General features: G+C 47.5%; 1 protein-coding gene across 1 annotated transcript in view; it reads left to right on the top strand.

The window, feature by feature from the left end:
* The window catches only part of LOC119386556 (tripeptidyl-peptidase 2), a 218,980-nt gene that overhangs the window by 168,587 nt on the left and 23,936 nt on the right, over positions 1-26,457 (top strand). The window contains exon 27 of the mRNA XM_037653838.2: positions 21,246-21,531. Within this exon, the coding sequence (XP_037509766.1) occupies positions 21,246-21,531 (286 nt within the window). The remainder of the gene's footprint in view (positions 1-21,245; positions 21,532-26,457) is intronic.

The following is a 26,457-nucleotide window of genomic DNA, read 5'->3' as shown; positions in this document are numbered from 1 at the left end:
ACGGCAGTGCGGATGTTTCCTTGAGAGGTGTATGCACAGTATAGCACACCTCGTTGCGCTCGTCCTTGTCTCCTGAGTCCGTGTTTTTATGTGTGTGCGCATCAATATTCTTTCCTTGCAAGTATGAACCAACTCGCCCAGCAGCAAGTTTTACCACACCTCCACTGCAGTGAAACCACCTTTACAATGATCCATGTGGTTTATGTGTGTCTATTCATTTATTTCGAATACTTTGAAATTTAGGATAACTTAAAATCATTTCGAAGCGAATTTGAATATTTGAAGTGCTCGAATATTCGCACATGCCTACTCGCTAACAATACCTATTCGTTCATAGATCCCATCATCATCACCATCATAATTCACCATTACATTTCTTCTACCCTTACTTAAATGGAGAGTCATTAAGAATCCTTATGGAAGTGACCACTTTTCAATAGTTCTGAGCACATCAATAACAAATGAATGTCCCCCACAGGTTCCGAAATGGCAGATAGAGAAAGCTGATTGGGAGCAGTTTCGCAAAGTTACCCTCTTAAGTTGGACCTACGTGTGTGTATTAAGCATAGATGCAGCTGTAGACTGCTTTACAGCATTTCTGATTGATGCTGCAACCAAGGATATACCACAAACAAGTGGACTCTCTGGAAAACGACGTGTCCCATGGTGGAACAATGAGTGCCAGAATGCGCGCAAGAAGCAAAACAAAGCATAGAAGTTGCTTCAGAACTCTCCGATGGCAGAAAATGTTACAGATATTAAGAAGATAAAGTTCCAAGGCAGGAGAACATGCCGACAGGCTAGAAGAGAGGGTTAGCAGAAGTTTTTGTCAGGCATCAATTCATATACAGCAGAGCCTCGTTGATACGTTTCCGAAAAAACTCGAAAAATAAACCTGCTCCCGAGAACATACGATCCAACTCCAGTAAAAATTGAGGCTGACAACCCAACTTTGAGGTGCAAGGGCAAAAAAGATTTATTTCTTAAAGAAACATAGTGAGACTCTTCAATTTTCGAACTTCTGGCAGCCAGAGGTCAGCCAGCTAGTTCTGGTCTGACAGGGTCAGGCATGTTGAAATCCCGAGACAACCTGAAGATTGCGAAATTGGAATGCTGGGACAACCAGCATTAACATAAAGAAACGCTACTGCCGTGGCAGCAAATGAAACTTTGCGCCGCATGAGTATCAGTTCTTTCTGCTATGCCGCTTGGAAATATGGGGCTAGGTTTGCCGAACACCGGAAGTGATATTACCGAGCATGCGCATTTGGGATACGATCACGTACGTTCTCAAGATCACGCGCGACTCGCCTCATCTGTGAAGAAAATTGCCCTGCCGCTAATGGTTTAACAAGCTCAACTCTGTGCAGTGCATATAACAATCACAGTACAACACGATGCGAAATCTCTCAAAAGTAATAGTGTCCCCGAAAGCGGCAGCTGCTCACTGCTATCGCATACATTGTACGCATACTACAGTAAAACCTCGGTCATACGAATCTCGCGGGGTTACCAGAAATATTCGTATCATCCGAAATTCGTATCACCAGAAAACATGGAAAGTTAATATGCGACAAAAGAAAGCTTGCATACGTTTTGATTCAGTGTTTTTCAGGGCCGCAGCGACGTCATGAACAGCTCTGAATGATTGCCAGTAAAGTTTTTAGACGTCAACGATCGCAGTTGTACTCGTAAATATACGGTGCATTAGCGAGTTTGTAATAAATGAACTAGATGTGTTGTGCGCCGTGACCGCTAGTAGCACCTTCCTAACCTTACTACGCTTTTCTGCATGGCACGAGAGTACTGCGGCGAAAGTGATTTAAGAAGCGCTTTGGCACACGATAGATAGAGGCCAAGCTCCTTCGCCAAAACCGTCGTCTTCGTCTCTTGGGGTCTTCGTCCAACTTTTAATTGCCTTCATGACGGACCCGCAGCCCAAGTTTCAGTCTTGTTTCATAGAACGTCTGATTGCGGGGACATGGCTTGCATCGACGTGGCAGTCACGTGTTAACACAGTACAAAGACGCTGCTGCCTCGAGCACAGAAGCACGGGTCAACGCGACGGAAAAAAAAAGCGCGACGTCAACGTCATCTGTAATCTACACGCGAAGGCGCCTAAGGCCTCCAAGATTCACACGCACTATTTCGGAGGCAACGACGCAACGTTGATGGTCGCGCAGCGCGGATGCCCGCGGGTGGCTGCCGCGTCTTCCGCGAAAGTGTGGGCGCCACCTGTTCGTACCTGTACGCTAGCGTACGTTCGTATCAAACGTCGCGGAGTGCAAATCGGTTCGCAACAACCGTATTCCAATACATTGCAGGCTAATGGGCCTAGGCCGGGACCACGAAAAAATTTGTATCACCCCGAAATTCGTACGAGCCATGATCGTATCACCGAGGTTTTACTGTACATCGCACGCATGCACTGATCAGTTTGCATTCTGTCTTAACTTTAAACATGCGGCGGTATGTTTGCTGCCACTCGTAATCACACCATCTCGCAAGGCGGAATGGGCTTTATAAGATAACGCCCTTAATGGCAACCGAAGGTGAAGTCTCCAAGCGCCCGCATTGCAATCCGTCGAGCCCTCACAAAGATGGCGGTGAGCGCGCATTGTCTTTTTTTGGAGTCTGATAGCCACAAATCTTCCAGATTTCTTCCAGAACAGTTATTGCTGGCAGGTTCTGGCTACGCGCGGGTAGGCAGAACTGTCCAGCCAAAGAAAAATGTACGCCGACTGGAAGTGTGCTGCGCGATGGGGGAGCAACCCTAAAATGGGAGAAAAGTGTGGAGGAAGTAACGTCTTAGTGGCCATATCTACTGGGCACAATGGCAGCGTTGCTGTGGTTACGTGGCGCAGCGTGTTTTGTAGCAGCAGCAACATGTGCGTTTCCGTAGCTCTCGTACGAACCGTGGTGAACTGGAGGAATGGCAGCATCCATTCTTTGTACCACGTTGTTAGCTTCACAGTGTTCACCTGGCTGTTGTTGTAGCCATGTAGTCTGAACAAAAGGGCATGGAACGAGTGCATATCTACGTACCACGTTACGTATGACGGATTTGCAGTGCTCAGCAAAATTGTGCCAAGTGCTACAGAAAAGACACACTTTTTTTTAAAAGCCGTTTGAAGATTTTGACGGCCAGCGTGATCGCCTGCTTTTAGTTCAGTGTGTGGTTGATAGAGAGCTGAAGCAATGGCTGAGGGGGTGATCGAGCAATTCGGAGAAGACACGGAGGGGACGATCGATTAATTTGGAGAAGACACGGAGGGGACATTTGAGCAAAACAGAGGAGGCGCGGGGCGGGGGTGGGGGCATTGGGCACTGCAGATAAGCCGCTGTCGCTGCGCAGCGGCAGTCTCCTCACAAGTACACGAGAGGGCCCTTTTTGCAGACCTGAATGAGAGTTTCTTGCTGCAGAACGTATCATACAAACATAGTTTCCCGCGATGCTGAACGTGGCTACCGAATAATCATATTTTCCGGGTATGTATTAACTGGAACGCATTGCACATAGCTCTGTTGGCTTATTTTTACTTTTAGGGATTGCGAGCATAGGAGCCGGGAAATCGTACTAAGCGGGTTTCAAGGAGGTTCTACTTTACATGTGAGGGCAAAGTCTGGAACATGGTTAGTAGGGCAGCAGGAAGGCAAGCATATTCACTCCCTCTAGTAAACACACAAGGCGACAGTTTGGAAGACCAGGCGAACTTCCTAGGCACGCACTTTGAAAGGTGTCCAGCTCGTTGCACTACCATACCTGCCAAGTCTCCCGGATTACCTGGGAGACTCCCGGATTTTGAACGTTTCTCCCGGTTGTACGGGTAATAGGAAAATCTCCTGGAAATCCAGTTTTGCCCCGCGCGTCCAGTGCTTTGTCTGGCCACACGAGCGAAGTTCTCTGGCCATGTAGTAGAAAGGATTCTTCTTTTTTTTAACGATGGTAGAAAGGTTCAACTCAGTTTCATTGTGCATGAAGTAGCTGTGTACTCTTGCTCCGCAGTGCTGTCAACGCAAACGTGTCATAGCACTGCAGCCGCGTCTTGCCAACACAAGCTCGTGATGCAGGTGGCTGTTTGATGTCGGGACGCGAGGTGGGACGTTTCGCGTACAGATGCGCTACACGCAATTTAAAAATTGATCCTAAATGTGTTATAGGTTATATCAGCCGTTAATATTTCGTAGATGATGCGTTTGTGTACACACAAACCTATCCCACAAGTTATCTCGCCTTCAAAATTTTGTGTCACTACTGCTTTAAGTGGAGAGCCCAGCACTTGTAAGGGTAGCCGTTACCGATGTCTGTCGAGATGGCGTGTTCGCCAGCGCTCGCGACCGTCCCCGTCTCAACGGTGCCCTTTATGGTCCCTTGCCTGATAAAATAACTGGTAAGCAAACGACGACAGGCCTCGCACGCAGAGCAATGTTATCGCATGTGCTTTTTGCGTGACGGTGACGGCCGGGTCGTTTCATCTCTGCTTCAACCGCGTTCGCCCCTAGCACTAGCGCGCTTTTACTCGCACGTGAAACAGACGATGCCTAAGCGATGTTATCGGTTTGGACTCTGTACAGATCAGCGACGACCGCAAAATCCCGCTGACAGTGTCCATATAATTGCTATCGCAGTACCCCCCCCCCCCCCCGCCCGTTGAGTATATCTCCCAGATTCCGTTTCTCCAAACTTGGCAGGTGCAAAACAAGAATAGAAAAAGAGAAACTAGAGCACAAAAGCACAAAATACGAGGCATACAACGAACCATTCTGCTTTTTAAGGGGAGACCCTGCTTCTCAGACATGTTTCTTGTTTTTGAGCGTATCATTATGAAACTTTGACAGCTTATGTGTTTTTATGTGCTGATTTCAAACATGCCATTATTGTTCTAATACAATATGTAGTTTTGAAACTATTAAATAGTTTTTGTATTGTTAGGAGCAGGCTTTATTTCTAAACTGTGAGAGTTATCAAGCAAATCAGCCTATTACAATAACCCGGAATCAATGCTGTATGAAATAAGACAAGAATGGATGTTCTAGGCCCATTTGAAAAAAAGTTATGGTATGTTGAACATTCCCAGCTTGATCCCAGTTTCACCGAGCTCAACATCGCTGACTTGCCAAGTGTTCAACGTACTAATAACTTTTGTTCAATCGGGCCTAGAACATCCATTCTTGTTTTATTGCGAAGAGTATTCATTCCAGCTTATTGTGATATGCTGATTTGCTTTATAACTCTTACAATTTATAAATAAATCTTGCTCCCAACAATATACATGAAATATTTGATATTTTGAAAACAGCATTGTGTACTAGAAAAATAACTGCATATTTGAAATCAGGACATCATAAGCTGCAAAAGTTTTATAAAAATGTACTCAAAAACAAAGAAATATGTCTCCGAAGCAGGGTCCCCCCTTAGCTGAGCTACTGGCATCGCTTAACTGCTACAATATATTAGCCCCAGGTTTTAACCGTGTAGTATGTGAAATGTTAAAGCACCTGCCTTCTGAAGCTCAAAAAGCCCTCCTTTCTCTGTATCTTCCGGCGAGATTCCATCTGCTTCGAAAGAAGCCATTATTATTCAGATTCTAAAATGGGGCAAGGACCCATACTCACTTTCCAATTACAGGCCTATAGCCCTAACAAGTTGTCTGTGCAAGGTTTTTGAAAGGTGATAAATCAGCGGCTTCGACATTTCCTCGAAGCAAACAAATTACTTGACCCATACCAGTGCGGTTTTCGAGAGGGTAGATACACCTCTGACCACCTTGTACGTATCGAGGCACAAATTCCTGACTCTTTGTCCACAAGCAATTCTTTCTTTCGGTGTTCCTCGATATGGAAAAGGCCTACGACACCACATGGGGCTTTGGCATACTGCAAGACCTCTCACACTTAGGTGTACGAAGTAAGATGCTTACCATAATCGCAAGTTATTTGTAGAGCAGTGCGAATAGCAAAATTGTGAGTGTGAATCAAATCGAATATTTTTCTAATAGTTGAATATTTGTCAAATATTTTTTTAATACTTCGAAGCGAAATTACGGAAAAAAAAGTTGCAGAGGATCCCTAAGCATATTCTTATGAGTTAGCAACATGAAAGCATTTCTTTTGACTAAGTTGTTGAAGCACTGGAGGGGTGGTGTTCCCTAGGTGTCCTATCAAGAATGAGGCAATGCAGAGGCTGAATTGTATTTAAGTAGACTCGCTTTAAGACAAAAGGACCGCGGTCATTTGTTCGGCTTATCAGGAGTTTGGCTTATCAGAAGTGCCCCCAAAAAGAGGCATGCTAACATGCCAAGTGCTTCCAAATATGTTACTTGAAAACGCTGAATGTAGTAGGCTTACAGTGGGGGCGACATGACAAGAAAAAGCATTTATTTGGCTCAGCTTGATAAAAAATATGCTTTCAAGAAGAGTATTTACACTAATCTTATGAGCGCCCGATTTCGCGGCTCAAAAATAGAAATGTTCATGAAGATATTGCTGTCACAGTTTAATGATAAAACTGTAGTACGCTCCTATGTTGGCAATTAGAAAAAAAAAGAGACAGAGACAAGCACAGTTTTCCTTCAAAGAACGTAAAATTTATTCTCCTGGCAGTTCATTTTCTTCTGTGAGCCTGTTTTGCTGGCTCTCAGATCACTTCTGGATACGTCTTGGTCACATGCTGTTTGAACATGTTTAACTTAGCGCAACGATGACGAGGACACAAGAGAAGAGGAGACCAACCACAGCGCTGTGGTTTGTCTCCTCTTCTCTTGTGTCCTCGTCGTCATTGCGCTAAGTTAAACATGTTCAAGTATTATCACCAACTGGCCCAGCTATCAGTTCTTCACATGCTGTTACCTTGACAAAGTCTTTATACACTGAGTTGCTTAAGAAAGTCTGAAAGATTTTCTTCGAGGTCCAGATATTTCCTTGTTTTCAGCCCGTAGTAACTTTTCGTGATTGACGTGCAGCTGAAGATATCCCATTGCACTACTCGCGGTCACAAGCCTCGTGCACACGAAAAAGACACAACGCAGCTATATTCAGTGCGCAGAATAGGCTTCCTTTGTCGTACACTTCCATAATGAAAATGGCTCATCACAATTTGCACTTCACTGGGAAGAGATACAACACGCACAGGTCCTACGCGAACTAGTGCAAACTGACCACAAAATGTGCTCGGCCGCCATTGTGTGATGTCGATGTCAGTGCACCTGACCCCTCTGACAGGAGTGCCAACACCGCAGACGTGGTTTCGGTTTCGTACTCGATTTTAATGCACGGGCAATTTTTGTTCCCGTTGTCACTTTCATTTTGTTTTTTTTCCACTCCCCTTGCGTTTGCCCCTGTGACCACGGCGGAGGGGCCCCAAGTTCTTGTGTTCTTCTGTTCGCCTTTGTACTCCAGCTGGGAAACCGAAGAATGGGGGGAATACAAATGGACGTAATGGCTTGGGAGTCCCAGTTCTAAATCCCCCAACTCTAACTCCTTTCTTTGTTGCTTTCTTTGCTGATAAAGCCGCCACCTCCTACCACCCACAGGCTGGGGGTGAGGGGATAACGGTTTTATCTGCTGACCTTCCTTTTTCGTTTATCTCGTGCCCTCCACGTAGCGGTTTGCTTCATGTCTTTGCTCCAGGAAACGCCTTTTTTTTTTCAGTTGCCTGGACGCCCCACCAATACTACAGTGTTCGTTTCGCAGAATCGCCAACGTTGACTGTCACTGCGAAAGTTAGTCTTAACAGAAGAGTACAGTTAGGTGGCTCGTCTTAAGTGGATTTTTTTTTTGCATTGAGTCTATGGGAAACCTAACAAACGGTGCCGTGTTGTTCAGCATAAGCGAGAATTCGTCTTAACCAAGGTTGTCTTAACGGGAGTTTCCTGTATTTACATGATTTGGTGCAACCAGTGTGGTGTCGACAAAACTTTTACATGCGAAAGGAAAACTTTATTTCCTCAACCTCTCCTCAACCTCTCCTCCTCCTTCAACATCTGTGGAGGCTCAACCGATCTGGTGGACAAGGGCGCACTCCCTCAGAGTCCGGAATTCTTTATCTGCCCCATTGGCGTCAGTGTATAAGAACGTCTGAAATTTTGCACGCTGAAACCCTTTAGCTTCTGATTTTTCAGACTTTCTGCCCATCACATCCGAAACAACATTAATTAAAGACCCCGCGTCTGCCGTCGTCTATCATCTCGTAGGTTCGAACCAGCTCTTTCGTGAGTCAATCTGTCTACAGCCGTAGTAGAGTCCGAAAGGCAGCTTTGCCACAATGCCAGAGTGTGATGGGGTGAAGCATATTGAAAATCTGAAGGGACCACTGTCACAGCGCAGTACGTCGATGTCTTTACAAATAAGCACTGGAAATGCACGGAGGTGTGATAGCGGCAGGCGGCAAATGCGGCCAACCCTTATGATAAGCATCTTCAGCTAACTGCTCAGTAATGCATGTTGTCCAGCGCAGTGGTATGTGTATAACCCGAACACACTGTGGCCGCCGTTCATGCTGCCTCTTTGTGCGAGACTGCTAAGTGCGCCGCGCAGAGGTGTTGCCTTCGTGAACAAAAGCAGCTCGCCATCGCCACGCCCGTGTGTGGTCAGGAACGGAGTGGGCATAACGAACATGTTCATGACAAACGCGTGCATACGTAGTCACTGGAAATATTTCAGAGCATCACATCTGTTTTTCACGCTCTGCCACTGATGCTGTAGGCTTACTTGTATCACATGACCTCTCACCACCATATCCCTTCCCAGCGCTTTGCGTGTGCGTGCTTTGGAGCATAGTGAGCTGAACATTTAGCAGTGCCATGGTCCCTAGCAGTAGTTCATCTGGTTAATCGCTTTTTTAGATGTGTCACGCAGACGCCAGAAAGTACCTCAGTGGCAACATATGTAATCTGAATTTTTTTTTTTGCATTCCCTGCGGGAAAAATGTCAAAGAATGACATTCTAAGCGGCCTCAAAGAATTCAACTCATCAAAAGCTCTCATACAATGGTACACTAACCAGCGATATTGAAAACGATATACTATATACATACGTTTCAACTTCACTCGGCTCTCTATCTGTTGAATAGATCGTGAATGCATTTCGAGTTAACGTGTCACACAAGAGAGAGCAAAGTAGATTTATTGAGTTAACAACTGTTTTCTTATAAGCTTCATGCCAGCCTTGGCATCATTAGTTGCCAATATGCACAACTCAAGCATGCCTTATAGATTGCGCATTAAACTCTGGTGATAAACTTGGCATCATGCAATGTTATTAAGTTTATCTATTGCAAAAAATGATACTCTAGCTGCGACTAATGGTCACATGAAAAAAAATATGTACGTTCGTTGTCAGTTACCATCGTTCTTAGAACAGTTGGCATCGTTACATATATGACATAAAAAACGCGTAAGTTTCATGGCCCCAATTTTTTATTTTCCTTTCAGTCCAGGTCTGTTGCCTTCTCACGTACTCCAACTGATCAGATCAGTACGTCGAGTAACCAGAGGCTGTTTGAGTGCATAAGGTGCTTTAACTGAGAGCACCAGGTCCATATGAACGCCATGTCGCTTTAACATGTGCTTTAAAAATTTCAGGACTATGTTGTTCACTACCAAAAGCACATCAAGCACTGTGCTGCGGAAGCTTTTATGAGAGTGGATGATGAATAAAAAGCTTAAATTAAAGGCAGTGCAGGGACCACACCCCTGTATATGGGCTGGCAACGTGAACAAGAAAAGACTTTTTCTGAACACAGTAAAATACCAGCAAATACACTACAAGTTTGAGAATATTAAAAAGAAATAAAATGGGAAATAAAAGGACACCATTATAATAAACACACGATTACTTAATGTCCGCTTATATTTTTTCAGTAAGATGCCGCATCTAGTATGAAGTAGGCGTTGTCGGCCACTCTTTTAATGCCTACTCTTCTAGGAATAAGTTAGAAAGTGGCAACGCATTCGCAAATAAAGTACTCCAGTAGCTACCGCATGATGATTTGCACGCATGTTCGGCTACTGGTGTTCTATCCCAAGACGTAAATACTTAAAATTACCGAACACATGCCACTCCGATTACACGTATCGGCCAGCTGAACCAGCAGGTGCGCAAATAAGGTATGCTTCAACGACCAGTCAAAAGACATAATCGGGCACTATGCAGTAAACCTGAACACAGACTGCGCACTGAAAAGCTAGTGCAGACACTCTATTCACCCAGTGTCCAAGTAAATGACGTTTTATACGAAGTCACTGAGCTCTGTACCTAGCTCCAGACCTAGCAAATACACACGACGTCACATGTCGCATGAAAAGAGACCGATGAAGCCATGAAGATGGTTCGCGAGCATATGACAACAATCGTCGTACATTTAATTTTGTTATGCCGCTCATCGCGCAGTCCATTCATAACCACTGATGACTCGAAATCACTTCCAATATCCTCTTGAAGAAAGACGTACACACAGAAAGACGTCAAGGTGCAGAGGCCGGTCGCTTCTTCACGTACGCTAGCAACGTGCCAGACAGCCTGGAAGGAAAATGGCCACCGCCGCCACTAAATGTTGCCCGTATACTCTGAAAATTTTCCGTTGACACATACGTACGGTACAGCAAGCGCCGCGGCAGTGACGGCGTCAGCTTAGTTGGCGATCAGCTTCACACAGCAGCAAATGTTCCGTATCGGCAGAGATTCGGCGATGCTTGTGTGCATCGTTTACGTTCGTGTGCACATCAAGGAAAAGCAGGGCGAGTCGTCCGCTCTTCCACTGCAGTCTTTGTGTTGTGCGTCATCGTTTCCAAATGCTCCATGTGAGAGAGCCGTAATCTATTCCGCGCTTTGCTGGTATCAGCGGCACTCACCACGAGACGCAAATTTGGAATCGACAGTTGGCACGTAGTTAAGCGGGGTTTGTGGCAGCTACCGAATGTATTCACAAGAGCCTGGACGTGCACCAAAATGCTTGATAAGTGTACTAGGAAGCATTAAAGCTATTTCGGATATGGCTGTGGTGATCTGACCACTTGAGTGGAATAAGAAAGCATGAATTCGTTTTCTGGGGGACAGCCCGATTTTTCGGATGATTTCACGGTCCCTAGAGAGTCCGAAAAATCGGACGTTGACTGTATTTATCTTCCAGAAGTCCGAATACTTCGAATAGTCAAATTCCAGTGTGAATGGAATCGAATAGCAGACACTATTCAAAAAATATTCGTAAGTTCAAATATTCGCACACCCTTAGTTATTTGCCCAATCGCACGTTCTGTGTCCAAGTGAGAAATGTTTTGTCCCAAACATTTGTTCAGGAAACTGGAGTGCCGCAAGGTGGTGTCTTGAGTGGCACACTATTTATTGTAAAAATGAATTCGCTGCGTCTGTGCAGATCACGCATTATGTTTTATTGCATATATGTCGACGACGTGCAGATTGGTTTTAAATCATGCAATCTTGCGATGTGTGAGTGGCAGGTTCAGCTCTGTTTGAACAAGGTAACCAAATCGGCAGACGAGCAGAAAAAGCACTTGCGTCTTATTCTCAGGAAAGAGAGGCCTCCATCCCGATCCGAACATTGACTTCCACGGTCAGCGGCTACCTGTAAAAGCAGAACGCTAATTTTTAGGCATCATTTTGGACATGAAATCGACATTTGTACCTCTCATCAAAAATTACAGAAACAAGTGCATGAAAGCAATGAATATACTGAAGGTTTTGTTACGTACGTCATGGGGCATTGATGGAAAATGTCTGATGAATTTTTACAAAAGCCTCATACGCTGACAACTTGACTACAGTGCCATTGTCTATCAGTCTGCGACACCAACTGCATTAAGAATGCTGGACCCAGTTCACCATCTAGGCATTCACCTTTCTATGGGTGCCTTTCGAACGAGCCCCATAGAAAGCCTCAACGATGGAACCATTGGTCATTCCACTTGCAGAGATCCTACTTATCCTTTGTATGTTTTCTCAAGGTGAATGCAAACACTCCTCACACTCTACTGTCAATGATTTGTCCAGTTCTGCCCTCTTTGACAACCATGCTTCGGTGAGACAGCCCTGCTCACTTTGCGTGAGGGGCCTAGCTGAGGAAATGAGTCTGTCGCTCTACGAACACCGTCTAATGGCTCCTGCTGCATCTCTGCTGCCGTAGCAGTGGCAGCTAATAGAATGTGATGTATCCTTCGAGGAAGTTACGAAACATGCGACTATTGCACATATCCGTACATACTTCTTCGAACTGCAGCAGAAATACACTTGTCCTGAATTCTTCTGTGCCCTATGCAATGGTCGATTCATCTTTTTCAGATGCCGGCGTTCTGCACCAAAATCCAAGCATCTTCACAGCAGAGCCTTATGCGATATTTGCAGCCATCAAACTCATTAATCAATTAAAACTACAAAATGCAGTACATTACACCAATTCACTAAGTGCAGTAAAGGGTCTGAAAACTCGGAATACAGTGGAACTTCGATTATACGACTTTCAGGGGACCGCGCAAAATCGTCGTATAATCCGGGCGTCGTATAATCGAAAAACCGAGAATATAGGCAGTGACGGTCATTTTTGCCCCACAACAGCGGGCACATAATGCCTAAGAAAGTCCGCGGCACAAACGTACGCTGCTCCGAGGAACGTAGATTAAATTAATTGAAAAAATGACAACCACGCATTTTATCGGAGGTGTGAACGAACCTTTATTTCTCACCTTTTAAAAAAATCTGTGATTTTCTTCTGAGAGTTTGCCCAGCCACGACGCATCAGCTTTCTTTCGATAGCTGCAACATCTGGCAGCAAGTCGCCGATCTCATCGCGTGCGCAAGCAAACCGCCGAATGTGGTCGACGTAGCACAACACGTCCGCGTAAGTCGGAACGGACACGCTAGCCTCTGCAGCGTCGTCCATCTCTTCCTCGTCGGAAGTTCCCGCAGTGTCGGGACGCACAGTTTCGATAATGTCATCCAGCGACACTTCACTGCACACTGCAACGTCGTCGTCGGCACCAACATAGTCCGCGAAAGATCCAGGCAGCTCCAGGCTGCCGAACTCTGGTTCATCGTCAACAGGCAGTGCAGCTTCACTGGTAGAACAAGCACCACTTCTATTAAAGCCGCAGTGCCTGAAGGAGTTGGCGATAGTTTCTGGCGTGACTGCGTCCCATGCACTAGCACTGTAGTGCATTGCGTCAAGCACAGAAAGTTTCTTATCCAACTGCTTGCGTTCCATGCCCGCCAGCCGACGCTGCACCAGAAACTTCCGATATTTCTGTTTCATGCACTTGATGACGCCAGCGTCAAGTGGCTGCAGCTGGCTAGTGCAATTGGGGGGCAGAAATACAACTTTCACATTTCTCAAATGCGACATATCTGATGGATGGCATGGCGCATTGTCAAGCAGAAGAGTCCTTAGCCCCCATTTTGGAGTCCAGCTGCTGCAGATATGTAGAAAACATAGCAGCCGTCATCCAGGCTTTCCGGTTGAACGTGTACTGGCACGGCAGCCTTTTCAAATTCTTGAAGCATCGCGGCTTCTCAAACTTGCCGATCACGAGGGCAGGAAGCTTTTCAGAGCCGTCTTCATTAGCGCAAAGCAATACGGTAAGACGCTCTTTGCTTCGCTTACCCCCGTGACAGCTCTCTCCTTTGAATGCCAATGTCTGTTCTGGCTGCATATTATAAAATAATCCAGTTTCGTCTGCGTTGAACACGTCGGACGGTTTGTATTCCCGTAGGCTGTTGCTAGGGTTACGTCCAGACGTAACTGTAGTCACCGCTATCGTTACGTCCAGACTAAAGTCCCTAGATTTTTCCCTGTTGAAGAGCAGGGAAAATCTAGGGACTCTAGTCATGTGGCTTTCCACAAACGTGAGTACATTATTTTCCTGTTGCTCAGTGAAGGCCCTCTGCGCCCTTCGGGCGCGGCAACCTAATCGTGGCTTCGCCCTCGCTTCGCGAGTGCGGCCATTTCGCTAACGCTCAATGGCCGGTTGGCAGGGTCACGGTCACGCGCTACTGGCCGCTGTCGCGGCCACGCGCTGTTTAGCCCGCGCAGCCTGCCCCTTCGGGGCAGGCGGAGGCGTACGTAACCCAAGAGCCTCGTCGCGCTTCTCTGGCAACAGACTTCAGCAACACCTGAGACAAAAAAAAAAAAAAAAAGAGAAAGAAAAAAAAAAATTGCAGCAGCGAGGTTCGAACCAACGTCCTCGCAGTTGCGAGCACGACACGCTAGCCGCTGCGCCACTGAGGCCAATCGGTTCGGTAGGTCTAACGGGCTGTATTTGTATTGCCACGCTGGACGTAACTTTTAAGACTCGTTATTCTTACGTCCAGACGTAACTGCAACGGCTCGTATCGTTACGTCTAGACGTAACGCTAGACACTCCCATTCCCGTATCAATTCCGGCAGCAATGCAGTCCACTTTTCTACAGTGTCGGAGCTGACTGACGCGCTCTCTCCACAGCAGCGGCTGTACACAAATCCACTGCGTTTTTTAAAGCGATCCAACCAGCCATTGGAGGCTTTAAAGTCGTCAATGCCGCAGCGCAATGCAACTGTCTCAGCCTTCTCCTTCAAAATTGCGCCATCCACGGCGATTCCTGAACTGCGGGCCTGACGCAACCACTCAACGAGGGCCTTCTCCATGGCAGCATATTTGCCATCTTTCGCGGCCTTCCTGTTCAGGCCGAACTTTGCCGCATTTAGTAGGATGCTGTCCTTCTTCGCGAGGATCGTTTTCAGCGACGACTCGGGAATGTTCAGGTCGCGGGCAATGCTGGCCTTTGTTGCTCCGTTCCGCTTCTCTGCCTCCTCGATTATGCGAAGCTTTTCTCCGAGCGTCAGCGGTTTTCGGTTCCGCGACATTGCGAGACGGAAAGCTTCCTCGCACACCAATGACCGAACACAGAAAATTTTGCACGTGGACACAGCAGCTGCGGCGCAGCACAACCAACCGATGAGGCAAACACGTGAAGGAATGGCTGAATGGCAGCACGGCAGTAGGCCTATTCGATTTGCAAGCTTCGACCAATCGCGAGCGGCTAAAACGCCCCAGCCCTCTGGTAGCTAGACAGCGGCGAGTTCCGGTTCCCGCGGCTGTCGCAAACATTGGCTCAACAATCGCCGTTCAACACGTCCGGTATAACGACACGAAATGTAGTGAAAGTTATCGTATACTAGAAAGCGAGCTCGAGATTATCTGCCATGTTATCTGCTCACAACGGTCACTGCGGTCACAACGGTCACGGTCACTACAAAACCACCCAAAAGAAGAGAGAGAGAGAAAAAAAAAAAGGCGACAACGGAAGTGCGCAGTGCAATGCGACAAAACGAATGCGCTCCGGCTGGCTCCGGCCAACGTTGGCTCTGGCTAGCTATGGCCGACCGCGTGTCGAAAAATTGAAGAGGCCCTGTGGTGGCAGCGCGGATACGAACTCGGTTCCTCGGTTTCCCGACTTTTTTCGCCCGGCCGCAGTGTGTTTGCGTGCCAGCCCGCGTCATCGTAGGTCTTTTTTTTTCTCGGACAGTCCAGCAAAGCGTCGTACGAGGCGGGGCCGGCGTAAAATTGCGTCGTACAATTGAGGTTTTTAATACATTATTTCTATGGGGGTTTTGCCGGGACCAAGCCAATTCGTCGTAAAACGCGGGTCGTCGCAGGACCGGGGGACGTATAATCGAAGTTCCACTGTAAACACAAAAACCCTGTCCTTGTCTCGCTCTGCACACTTGTCGTAGTGTGCTGGGTGCCAGGTCATAGCGCGATCCAAGGAAACGTCTTGGCGGGCCAGCTAGCTGCATCCATCAGTGAAAACGCTGCCGATACAGGCATACCTGTCTCTACACTAGACCTAAAACCATTTCTAAAACGAGACCCGCCACGGTGGTCTAGTGGTTATGGTGCTCGACTGCTGACCCGCAGGTCACAGGATCAAATCCTGGCCGTGGTGGTTACATTTTCGATGGAGACGAAAATGCTTGGGGCTCGTGTACTTAGATTTAGGTGCACGTTAAAGAACCCCAGGTGGTCGAGATTTCCGAGCCCTCCACTATGGTGTCTCTCATAATCATATCGTGGTTTTGGGACGTTAAACCCCAACAATTATTATATTTCTAAAACGAAAGCTCAGGGATTATTGGCAGAGATCATGGGATAGGCACACACAAAATAAACTACACGTTGTCAAGCCGCATCTTGGTAATTGGCCGCCATTATCGAAGTCACGCCACACATATGTAACACAACAGGACACGCAGCACACATGCATACCTTCTGTCTGGTGGTGATCCACCATGTGTGAGAAATGTGGTGAACCACTTCCCGTGCTTCACATTTTAATCCAATGTAAAGAATTAGGCAGTCTTAGAAGGAAACACTTTTCGTTACCCTACCGACAGCAAGTACCACTTCATACATCGATGTTTGTCGTTAGGGATCCGATTTTTAAACATGAATCATTGTTTGTGTTTTTAAAGGATGTGTGCAGTTTTCATGTGATATCCACAGGCAATCTATAGCACGACCTCTGAACAGAGGTCACTGCTGCAGTTGCTACATAAAGAAAGCACCTGCCTCGCGGCCCTTGGACTCAAGGGCGTTGACGAGGCGTTCGTGCTGATGACATATCTCCATAGTTTTATTATCACGACCTTTTTATCATTGATCCTTTCTGCACACATTTCACGTCGCTCATGATTTTAATACTTGTATGTTTTACCTGCCTTTAGTGCGCAGAATTTTAGGCCCGTATACAGCCACTTAACATAACCAGTGTTCACATTTGTTATCTCCTGGCGCTCTTTGGCCACCATATGGTTTTTGTGCCAATAAACAACATATCATCATCATCATCATCATGAAAATCGCTGTAGGTAAAGAGGGAGAGTGGGAGGGTCAAAGTGCCATTGATTTGCCAAGAAATGTAAGCAAATAACCTTTAACCCTTTGAGGGTCGAATTTTTTTGCGAAATCCAGTCCAAAAATGTGTAATTTTTTTATTGCTGAAATAAATACTTCAGACGATTCTATTTCAGAAAAAAGTTGTATAAAATTTTTTTAGGGACTGTAAAGTGACGAAAAATCATTTTTGTTATATACACATGGTTTATTCATATAAAATCAAGCAAAATCCTCAAAAAAACAGCTTAACAGTTTTTTATAAATAAAAATTGTGCATTGTATTAGACATAGCTCATAGACATACAAAAATAAGCGCACCAGAGTACTTTTCCGGTTACAAATGTTCGTGCTCTAACACTGGGGCTCTTCGATTTTCCACTTCTGGCTACCCGCGGGCTGCCAGAGCCAGCCAGAGCGCGCTCGTTTTTCTCGGGTTGCTCCGACCCCCCCGCGGTGCACTTCCGGTTGGCGTTCGTTTTTCTCGGGTTGGACGGTTCTGGCGACCCGCGGGGCGCCCGAGGGTCGCCAGAACCTTCCAGGACAATTTAGTCGTGGAAGCTCTGTGGAAGGTTTCGGGCTAGCAGACGCCGAAAAGAGACGATACGCGCTCGCCGCCATCTTTGTGAGGACTTGACGGATTGCAATGCGGGCGCTTGCGGACTACACCTTTGCTTGTCCTTACGCTCGGGCCGCTCGGCGCCGTTCCGCCGTGCGAGATGGCGCGATTACGAGTGGCGGCGAGCATTTGGAGCTAATGTTTATTGCTTTTCTTATGTGTCCCGTGAAGTTTCCTTCCGTGAACAACGCGGCGAACTGTCGCATTCTAACGATTCTAACTGCGTCGTGCACATGTCCCAAAAGTTGTGTACACGTTCGTGCGAACGCATGGAGACCCCTTTCGAGATTATTTTTCCTTAGTTTCGATTGTGGGTGTCGTGTGTGCTTTATGTGCATCTAGCAGAGACGATTGTGATCGAACTACCTATTTCGCTCCGTTGTATGTTTGCGTGCGTAAACCCCGTAAGAACTTTACTATTTCAACTAGATCTTTGATGTTGGTAAAATGCACTGATCGAATAAAAGCGATCGCGACATTGTTTTTTGTGTTATCCTCGTTGGTCGCGAACGGCGTGCGAGCGTACTTCGATCTACGGGCCAGTATACGAGGTATGGTATTATGTTATGCTACGACGCGTCGATGTAAAAAAACGAAGATGAATTCAGAAATGTATACATCCTTTTGTTGCTTATTTCATCGTCGGCTTTGTCTTTTTCCACCTCTTAGTAATAATTCCATGCAGTATGTACGCGGTTATCACCTAGTAGCTCAAATAAAAGCTGAGCTAGTACATGAGATTTTTGGAGTGCCACTTAGGATTGGGAAAGAGGCTCAGGCAACATCTGCCAAAACGAGTCGAAGACGCGTCACACAGAAGTTTATTTTAGATATAACGCGCACTCGTGGTACCCATACCGCCGCATGTCTCAAGTTATGACAAAACGCAAGCTGGTCAACGCGTGTGTGCGACGTAGTACGCGATATATCCTCGAGCTCTTTTGGGGACACGATCACTTTCGCGAGATTTTCGCGTCGTGTTGTGCAGCGACTGTTACACGTACTAAGCAGACGTGAGCTGGTTAAGCCGTTAGCGGCGCGGTAGCTCACCTTGCATCGCTTTCGTGGCGCCGTGCGCCAGCTGGCTGTTTTGTTCGCGGACGGGGCGAGTTGCGCACGATTTTGAGAACGTACGTGATCGTATCCGAAATCCGTATGCTCGAGAATATCACTTTAGCTCGTCAGCAAACCTAGCCACATATTTTCAAGCGGGCAATGCAGAAAAACCAACGCGCACACGGCGCAAAGTTTTGTTTGCTGCCACGGCGGTAGCGTTTGTTTACATTTACGCTGGCTGTCCCAGCGTTCGATATTGTAATCTTGGGGCAGCTTCAGGTTGTCTCGGGCTTCCCACACAGGTGACCAAGACGCTGCTTCCTGTCCCGACCGGAACTTGCTGACTGACCCCCTGGCTATCTCTGGCTGCCAGAGAACTGCCAGAAGTCCGAAAATCGAAGAGCCCCACTAAAAACTTTTCAGCGTGTGATAGTCTTTGAAGCATGGCTCGCCGCGCACGCTTTTCAGATGTCGCTCCTTGATCATCGTCGGAGTCTGAACTCGTCGAAAAATCCTCGTCTGAAACACTGAAATCCAATGAATCAGATCCTGATTTGGCACTTGGGGAATAGTCCGCATCGGAAGAATCGCTGCTCAACTCACCGGCAGCAGAGCAACTGGCGTGCGCTTCCATAGCATAAGCGAACTGCGTCAGTGAACGCACGGAAGAAAACTCTATGGTTGTGCGTCCGTCCGGAAAGCTAAACGAGTGAAAAAGCTACAGTAATCCTTCGCCTTATCGCCAACAAGACGTGGTTAGTTTTTCCAAGACCTCAAAACAGGAAACGCAATCACGGCGGCATTGTTTGTGTGATTTAGCGCTGCACGGAAACAGATGTAATCGCGCCCCTGGGAGCAATAAATGAGAGTGTAACAAGCGGTCACCCTTTGAGAGATTAGAAACCAAACAGCCATCAGCTTCGCGGGCGCAAGAAGCGAAAACCACCCAAAGGACGAAACCAAAACCAGCCGGACCGCTTGCGCGCGTTCTAATGCGCAATGAAAGCCGCCGCGCCTCTTTGGAAAGCAAAAAAACAAAAACTACGGAGAGACATCGGCACATGAAAAAAATTCCACATATCCCCGAAGCGTGGCAGCACATTCCAAGCAAGACAACTGATTGAAGAAGGCGCGCGTTTGAAACCAATCACGCCGCCGGTGCGCCGTTTTGCAAAGCATAAAAAAAAAGCAACAACGGAGAGACATCGGCACATGAAAAAAATTCCACGTATTCCCGAAGTGTGGCAGCACAGGCCAAGCAAGAGAAATGACCGAAAAAGGCGCGCGTTTTAAAAACAAACGCTATGCCGTACATGTACGACAAAAACCCTTTGGTACCAGGAAGCTTCTGCCGTACATGTACGGCGAAAACCCTCAAGGGGTTAATCGTACTTGAATGGCACACCGATTGCATAGAGAGAATTACGCCATAGCAGCAAGAACAGCCGGAGGCAGCTACTAACATCTTAGCACACACCACTAGCCTCCATGCACAAGCTGCAATGGATATCAATGCGATGGCAGTGCAACCAACTGCTGTAAAATTCAGCAAAATTTTATGAAGAAGACAGGAGCACAGGTGCACAAAGAAAACAGCAGCACAGATGCACACATGAAGCGCAGATGCACTTCATGTGTGCACCTGTGCTGCTGTTTTTGTCCTGTCTTCTTTGCGCAGTTTAAAATTTGGCTGAATCTATGAACAGAGGAACCCCTCCTCAAGTCGAAACTTTCTCACTCTTGTTCCTGGCATAGCACATTATAACGACAGCTCACAAACACACGAAACGCGATGGCAACCCAAGAAGACTGAAGATTGAAGCCTCTCTAATGATGAGCCAAGTTGCCACAGATCTCAGGTGCCTGCGTTGATTACGTCGCCATAGGCATCCTCTTAGAATACAGATCTTGAAGGCCATGGTTTTGCTTGTGGGACCCTGAAAACAGTCATGGGTGTCTCGCGCTAAGTTTGGGGTGTCATCATTATGCGGGGGAAAAAATCAAATTTTTATGACAAATTTGAGGTGCACGCACTTGGAGATATGGCTGCTAAGCAGGATTGGGTGAGATTCAAGCAGGCCAGTGTTGCGTGGATGCGGTCGGTGCATGATTGGGGTGCAAAGAGGAGAGGGAAGGGGCTTTTGGGTAGGGGTGCTTGCTTGAAATTTTACGGTAGCTCAAAAAATGAATCTATATGTCAGGCATGAAGTGTTTTCAACCACAGAGAATGAACTTCGAGGTTCGAGGGCACTGTCGTTGATGTGGCAATTGATTACAATAGTTTTCGGAGGATGATGATTATGGTGGCTCACAAGTCGGCCCGCCTATCGCATAGCGGGTAAAGTGACCACCAGTACCAGAGCTGGACATGGTGGCGTGTAGTTCAAATTAACCATGGCAGATGCGGTTAATGAGTTTTTTATTATGTACAGTTCTGTGGAGCTTGGCAGGGCCATGCAACTTTGTTCAAATTATCAAAAAGCTTGAATTAAGTAAATGCAAAATAATGAGCTTTTACTGTATAAATTATGTTGAGTTTGTTGAACTTCAGTCAGAATTTTAAGGAATCAAACTCAGCGCAGCAGACTGACACCTTTGGCTTTGCAGAAGTGATTTTAATAAGCCAGAGCTTTGAACGAGCATGCAGTGACGTAAGAGGAGACTCTGTAAAGCAGTGGAGAGCATTTTTGCAGGCAGGAGAAGCAGAAGGCGCAAACGGTGGAGGCTCTGACGCGCAAGGGTGCTGCCCTGTGCGAGATCTTCCTCATGCGACAGGAGGCTGGCCGAGGCTCCGGTGATGGACAGCCTGCCAGCCCCCCCCCTGCTGGGTCGCCTCAGCCAGCCACTGACAGTGCCAGCTCAGATGCACCACAGTCCACCGCAGCAGTCACCACGACAGATGACCAAGGCCCTACAGTGGCCGACCTCAACCGTGTCTACGCAGAACTGCTCAAGTGGGCTGACCCTAGCGACCCCAAGGTATGGCTTGGGAAGTTTTCAGTCTATCTGACATTAGCAGCGCTCTCTATGGTCTCATTGGACAACTTTATGTACATGTGTTACAAGATGAAGCTTGGTGAAGTTCCTTCACCTGGTATTGGATGTGGTCTGCATGGGCCTAGTGAGTTGTTTATTGGTGAAGGGGCACTGCACCGCATCCTTAATGATTCCACTCTTGCACCAAAGTGCACCAAATTGGATTTACTGCGACATTCTGATTAAATCAGCGTAAGTTGTGCCAAACTGCGCCAGGTGGCGGTGTCTATCAATGGCAGTAGCACCGCCGGTGTGTCAGAACAAGTGCTGCTTGATCTTGGGGCCACCAAAGTCACAACTACGGACGTAGAATAATACCTCGGTCACACTGGCAAACTTAGTGTCCTTTTGAGCGAGTGCACTTACGCTCACAAGGTATCACTTTGGCGGCGCGCTGCTACACGAGAAAGAGAAGTGTGCTTTGGAAATGATGGCAGTGGCAATTAGTGGTTTAATAGCGGAACATATATTTGTTATTTTTGGAAATGCTCGCTGTTTAATAGCGTATTAGAGGCATGGACACGATTTACAATAAACTTTGCGCGCTAATGAAGTAAATATTACAACCGCATAACATCATTGGTCATCACGAGCCGAGACATGAGACATCAAAGACGAATCGAAAACAAAAATGGCGGACTCCGGTGCAGAAGGGACGCGTAGTGGTGACGGGCGTTTGGAGCGTGTTTTGGCAGCACTGTTATGACCGGCTGTCGGTGGCGAAGCACTGACCAAGAGAATCGGCGGACGAGGTGTTCTCACGCTGCTAGAACACCTGCAGGGTGTCTACCGACCGGGAAAACCGGGAAAACCGGGAATTCTCAGGGATTTTGGGTAGTCTGGAAATTCTCAGGGAAAACTCAGGGAAATTGTGCTCCCATCAGGGAAAATCCACCGTAACTTTATTGAAAGGCGACGAAAGTCGCGGTAGCGCTTGCTCGATATTTTGTGAACGCATTTTTCAAATCAAACGGCCGCTGCGACTGCGGGGAAGTGGCGCACCTCGATGCAGTCATCGCCTTCGGAGCGGTGAAGTGGGAGAGAATCCGGCTAATGCGTGGCATGCGGGAACCGCAAACCACGACACATCGTATCGCGCAATGTTGTCAGGGTGTTCTGTGAGTACGCGGTGTAGTTCTGTAATCTTTCTCGCGCGTGCTGTGCGTTAGCGCCCGATATGGTGTTTTTTGTGATCGCCGCGTGTCAAGTAACAAGCATGATTAGTTGTAGAAGCGGTAGCAGTAGATGTAACGAGCTTGAGTTATCTTGCAAGCGATCGCGATCGTGCAGGAAGCGGATGTCTTCGAGAAGGCTCGTATCTGGCAAGCCATCCCGTGCTTGAATGGGTTGAGTGCATACGAGGACACGGACAGAAGGAAGAGACGTACACACACTGGCGCTACTTTTTTCAACACTTTTGCGTAGTCTATCAAGGCCTAAGCTCTTGCACATTTTCACTGCTCTTGCCTTGACTTTGGCCAAGGAAACATTGTTGTGCTCGTTAAACACTTCCGACACCGCTTTGCATGCTTTTTCGTTAAAACAACTGCGCGAGAAGACGGCGAGAGCCGAGAATCAACTCGGAGGGAGTTGACGTGTTGCTCCGCTACAAACCATCAGCTTCTAGACTTCCTGTGAAACGCGCGTGCTCCTACCTTCAAGAACATTCTCTCTGTGTAATACCGGCCGATAAAGAAGGCGGCTTTGCCGTCTTCTCGCGCAGTTGTTTTAACGAAAAAGCATGCAAAGCGGTGTCGGAAGTGTTTAACGAGCACAACAATGTTTCCTTGGCCAAAGTCAAGGCAAGAGCAGTGAAAATGTGCAAGAGCTTAGGCCTTGATAGACTACGCAAAAGTGTTGAAAAAAGTAGCGCCAGTGTGTGTACGTCTCTTCCTTCTGTCCGTGTCCTCGTATGCGCTCAACTCATTCAAGTACGACCAACCAACAAGCCCGCATCGCCACCCTCGTCGAAGACATCCCGATCGGCGAGAAAAAAGACGCTTGTTGGCTGTTATCGGAGAGCTCACTCGCTTTGATCCCGAGCTTCAAAGATGCTATTTAGGACTCCGTGAAGAATAGAATAAATTTCCAGGCGAGAGCTAGCGTAACTAACGGGCCCATTCACAGCAAGTGAAAGCTTTTTTCTTTCTTTTTTTTCCGATGAGGGCACTGCTGAAACAAGTTTTAGGCAGTCGACTGAAATTTTTGGGGGCTGCAGCTCTCAATTACCAGCCACACCACGTGGATGTTTGCTACAAAGCCGAATTACAAAACTTTTCAGAGCCATGGCATAGCGGCGACCGAAATTCGCGACACCGGCACGGGTCCCATATGCTCGATTCGGCGCGCGATGTCGGAAAACACTAACATTTCCACCATAATCGGATGTGCCGTAATTCAGGCTGTTGCCGTGCTTTCATGCGATCTTAGCCCGCAGCTATATTGCTTTTTTTTTGCGATAGCAATTATATAGACACTCCGCGAATTTTTCGCCTTCGCCATGATCTTCCTTCTCAAGTCCAAATCGCGATTACATCACCCCGCGCGTCGTATGCTCCATGTGCGAGTGAAAGTGCGCGAGCGCTGCCGACGAACGGGGCTTAAGCAGAGATGAAACGAGCCGACCGTCTCATTCGCGCGATGAGCACATGGAGATAGGAGCCAGCGCGTTGGGAAGGTTGGGGGGGGGGGGGCTGCGTGAGTCCGACAGGAAGTGCGTACTTTGTACCAGCGGGCGTGGTCGCGTGCGCAGCGGTATTTTTGGTGGGGATCAGCAGCCGGCTCATACCTTTGTAGGTGTTGTGCTCTAATTGCAAAACTTCCGTTGAAGCCATAGCAGTGGCAGATCCCGGGGGGGGGGGGGGCGGTAGCGGCGATCCCCCCCCCCCCCCCTAAGCTAGCCCCCGCCCCCTCCCTTCAGTGCCTGTTGTCCACCTCCTTTGTCAGGCTGCTTGTCGAGTTTGCCCCCTTAGTCAGGTTGCTTTGCCTGCCATTGTCCAAAAGGGGTAAAGAGAATCTTGTCCCTGCTCTCTACCTCTCATTGCTCTACCCTTTCCAGCTTCCCTATGCACATTTCCAACGAAGGCTTTCTAGGCACCGCCATAATCCCCTCTGGGCTGTTGTAAATATGCGTGACCCACCAAAATGCACTGCTGAGCGTTGGCTTCAGCCTTTGTACCCCCCCCCTCCCCCCCATTATGTACCTGAATCCGCCCCTGAGCCATAGATAGGGCACTTCTCTTAGTGCAGCGGCTGCGTTTCCTGAAGGAGCGAGCTGCTAGCCTATATTCCTATAAAATTCCTCTTTGTTTCCATCGGATTTACTATTTTGCTCTCGCGGTGAAACTGTGACTCTTTTTTTTTAACGTGGGATGGTTTTCGATGTTGTGCGTCCGTGGAGAGCAAATGGTTCGGTTGGCCAACATGATAGCAAAGGCATTGCATTGCTCTGGGCAACGCGCGAGGATTTGACAACAACCCGCAGCAGCAGAACAAGCACAATTCCACAGTGCATTAAACCCGCATTTGTTTCGTCTTTACATGGGACACTCTGGCAAGACATCTAATTGTGATTGCTGCATCTCAGGCTCAACAAAACTGGTTTTTTTTCACGCAAAAAATAAAAAGTTTTTTTTTATGTTGCCATATTAGTCGAGCATTCTTGTGGTATTTTCAGTTTAAGATTAATCCTTCAGTAACTATGCCTTGCATGAAAGGTCGAATTTCAGTTTAACGAAGTTTCGATATAACGAAGTGAGTTGCCGCTTTTACCAACTTCGCTATATTGACGTTTATCTGTTCTGTGTACCATTCAAATGAGATGAAGTCGTTTTCATTTTCTAACATGCGTCTTAGAGAGTGACATCACCGAGCGATATGGTCTCTACCCATCTTGACATAAAACAAAGTTCTGTTTCACTCAGGGAATTTTAGCAAAAACACTCAAGGAAAACCTGGAAAACTCAGGGAATTTAGAAATGTCAACTCGGTAGACACCCTGACCTGTATCCTTCCTGGAAACGAAATTCCTGGGACGGCGAGTGACCAACAATGGGCAGAATCTCGGCCTCAAAGTCTGGGACGGCGATGCCGGAGACAATGGACCACCTGGGCTTGGCTTGGTACGCTGCCGAAGCCACCTGACGGGTATGTTTGGACGGGAGTCTCCGCAACCCTTTCGCTGCGTCGGGAAAAGATCTGCATGGGCAAGCACGAGGAACCTGTTCTGCTTCTCCCCCACCTGCGTGTCGACAACCGCAGGACTCTTGCCGCTTCAAGTGTGCCATGACCCCTCCGCGACAGTGAAATGGACTGTGCCATGGTGGGAGGTGTCGTGTGTGTGATTGGTGGTCATCAAGAGGGAGGAGCCAAACTGAGGGGTTAAAACGACGGTGCTGAGTGAGAAATGGGGCTCTGAGCCCTCGGTAACAGGCTCATCCAATGCGCTCGTCGCTGAACTCTTTCCTTGTAACTATGTAATTGAGTGTACGAAAAGTGTCAGTAAACTTGTTATTGTTTTCCCAACTTGCTAGCATCAGTTCCTCAACCCGGAGACTCGACTACGCTACCAAACGGAGTCCGGGTACGACGCTGCCCTCTCGTAGCAACAGCATGGTTGTCGAGAAGGGACGGATCCAAACACACCGGAACGACAACAGGAGTCAGCAGTGGGATTGATCCAAATACCCGGTCGCAACAACTGGTGATCAGCGCTGGGATCTGAAGCTACAAGCGACAACAACAGTCGGCCTAAGGGAATGCAGCTGTCTCGAGACATCGATCACGTGTGGGTGAGTGCTTGGCTTTTCCTTTGATGTGGACCAGGTTCTAAACGAGGGTTTCAGAACTGGTAGATAACTTTGCCGAGAG

Source organism: Rhipicephalus sanguineus, chromosome 3, assembly GCF_013339695.2.
Source record: "Rhipicephalus sanguineus isolate Rsan-2018 chromosome 3, BIME_Rsan_1.4, whole genome shotgun sequence".
Lineage (NCBI taxonomy): Eukaryota > Metazoa > Arthropoda > Arachnida > Ixodida > Ixodidae > Rhipicephalus > Rhipicephalus sanguineus.
Note: the sequence above shows the minus strand (reverse complement) of the source record. Positions and strands in the feature narration are given on the sequence as shown.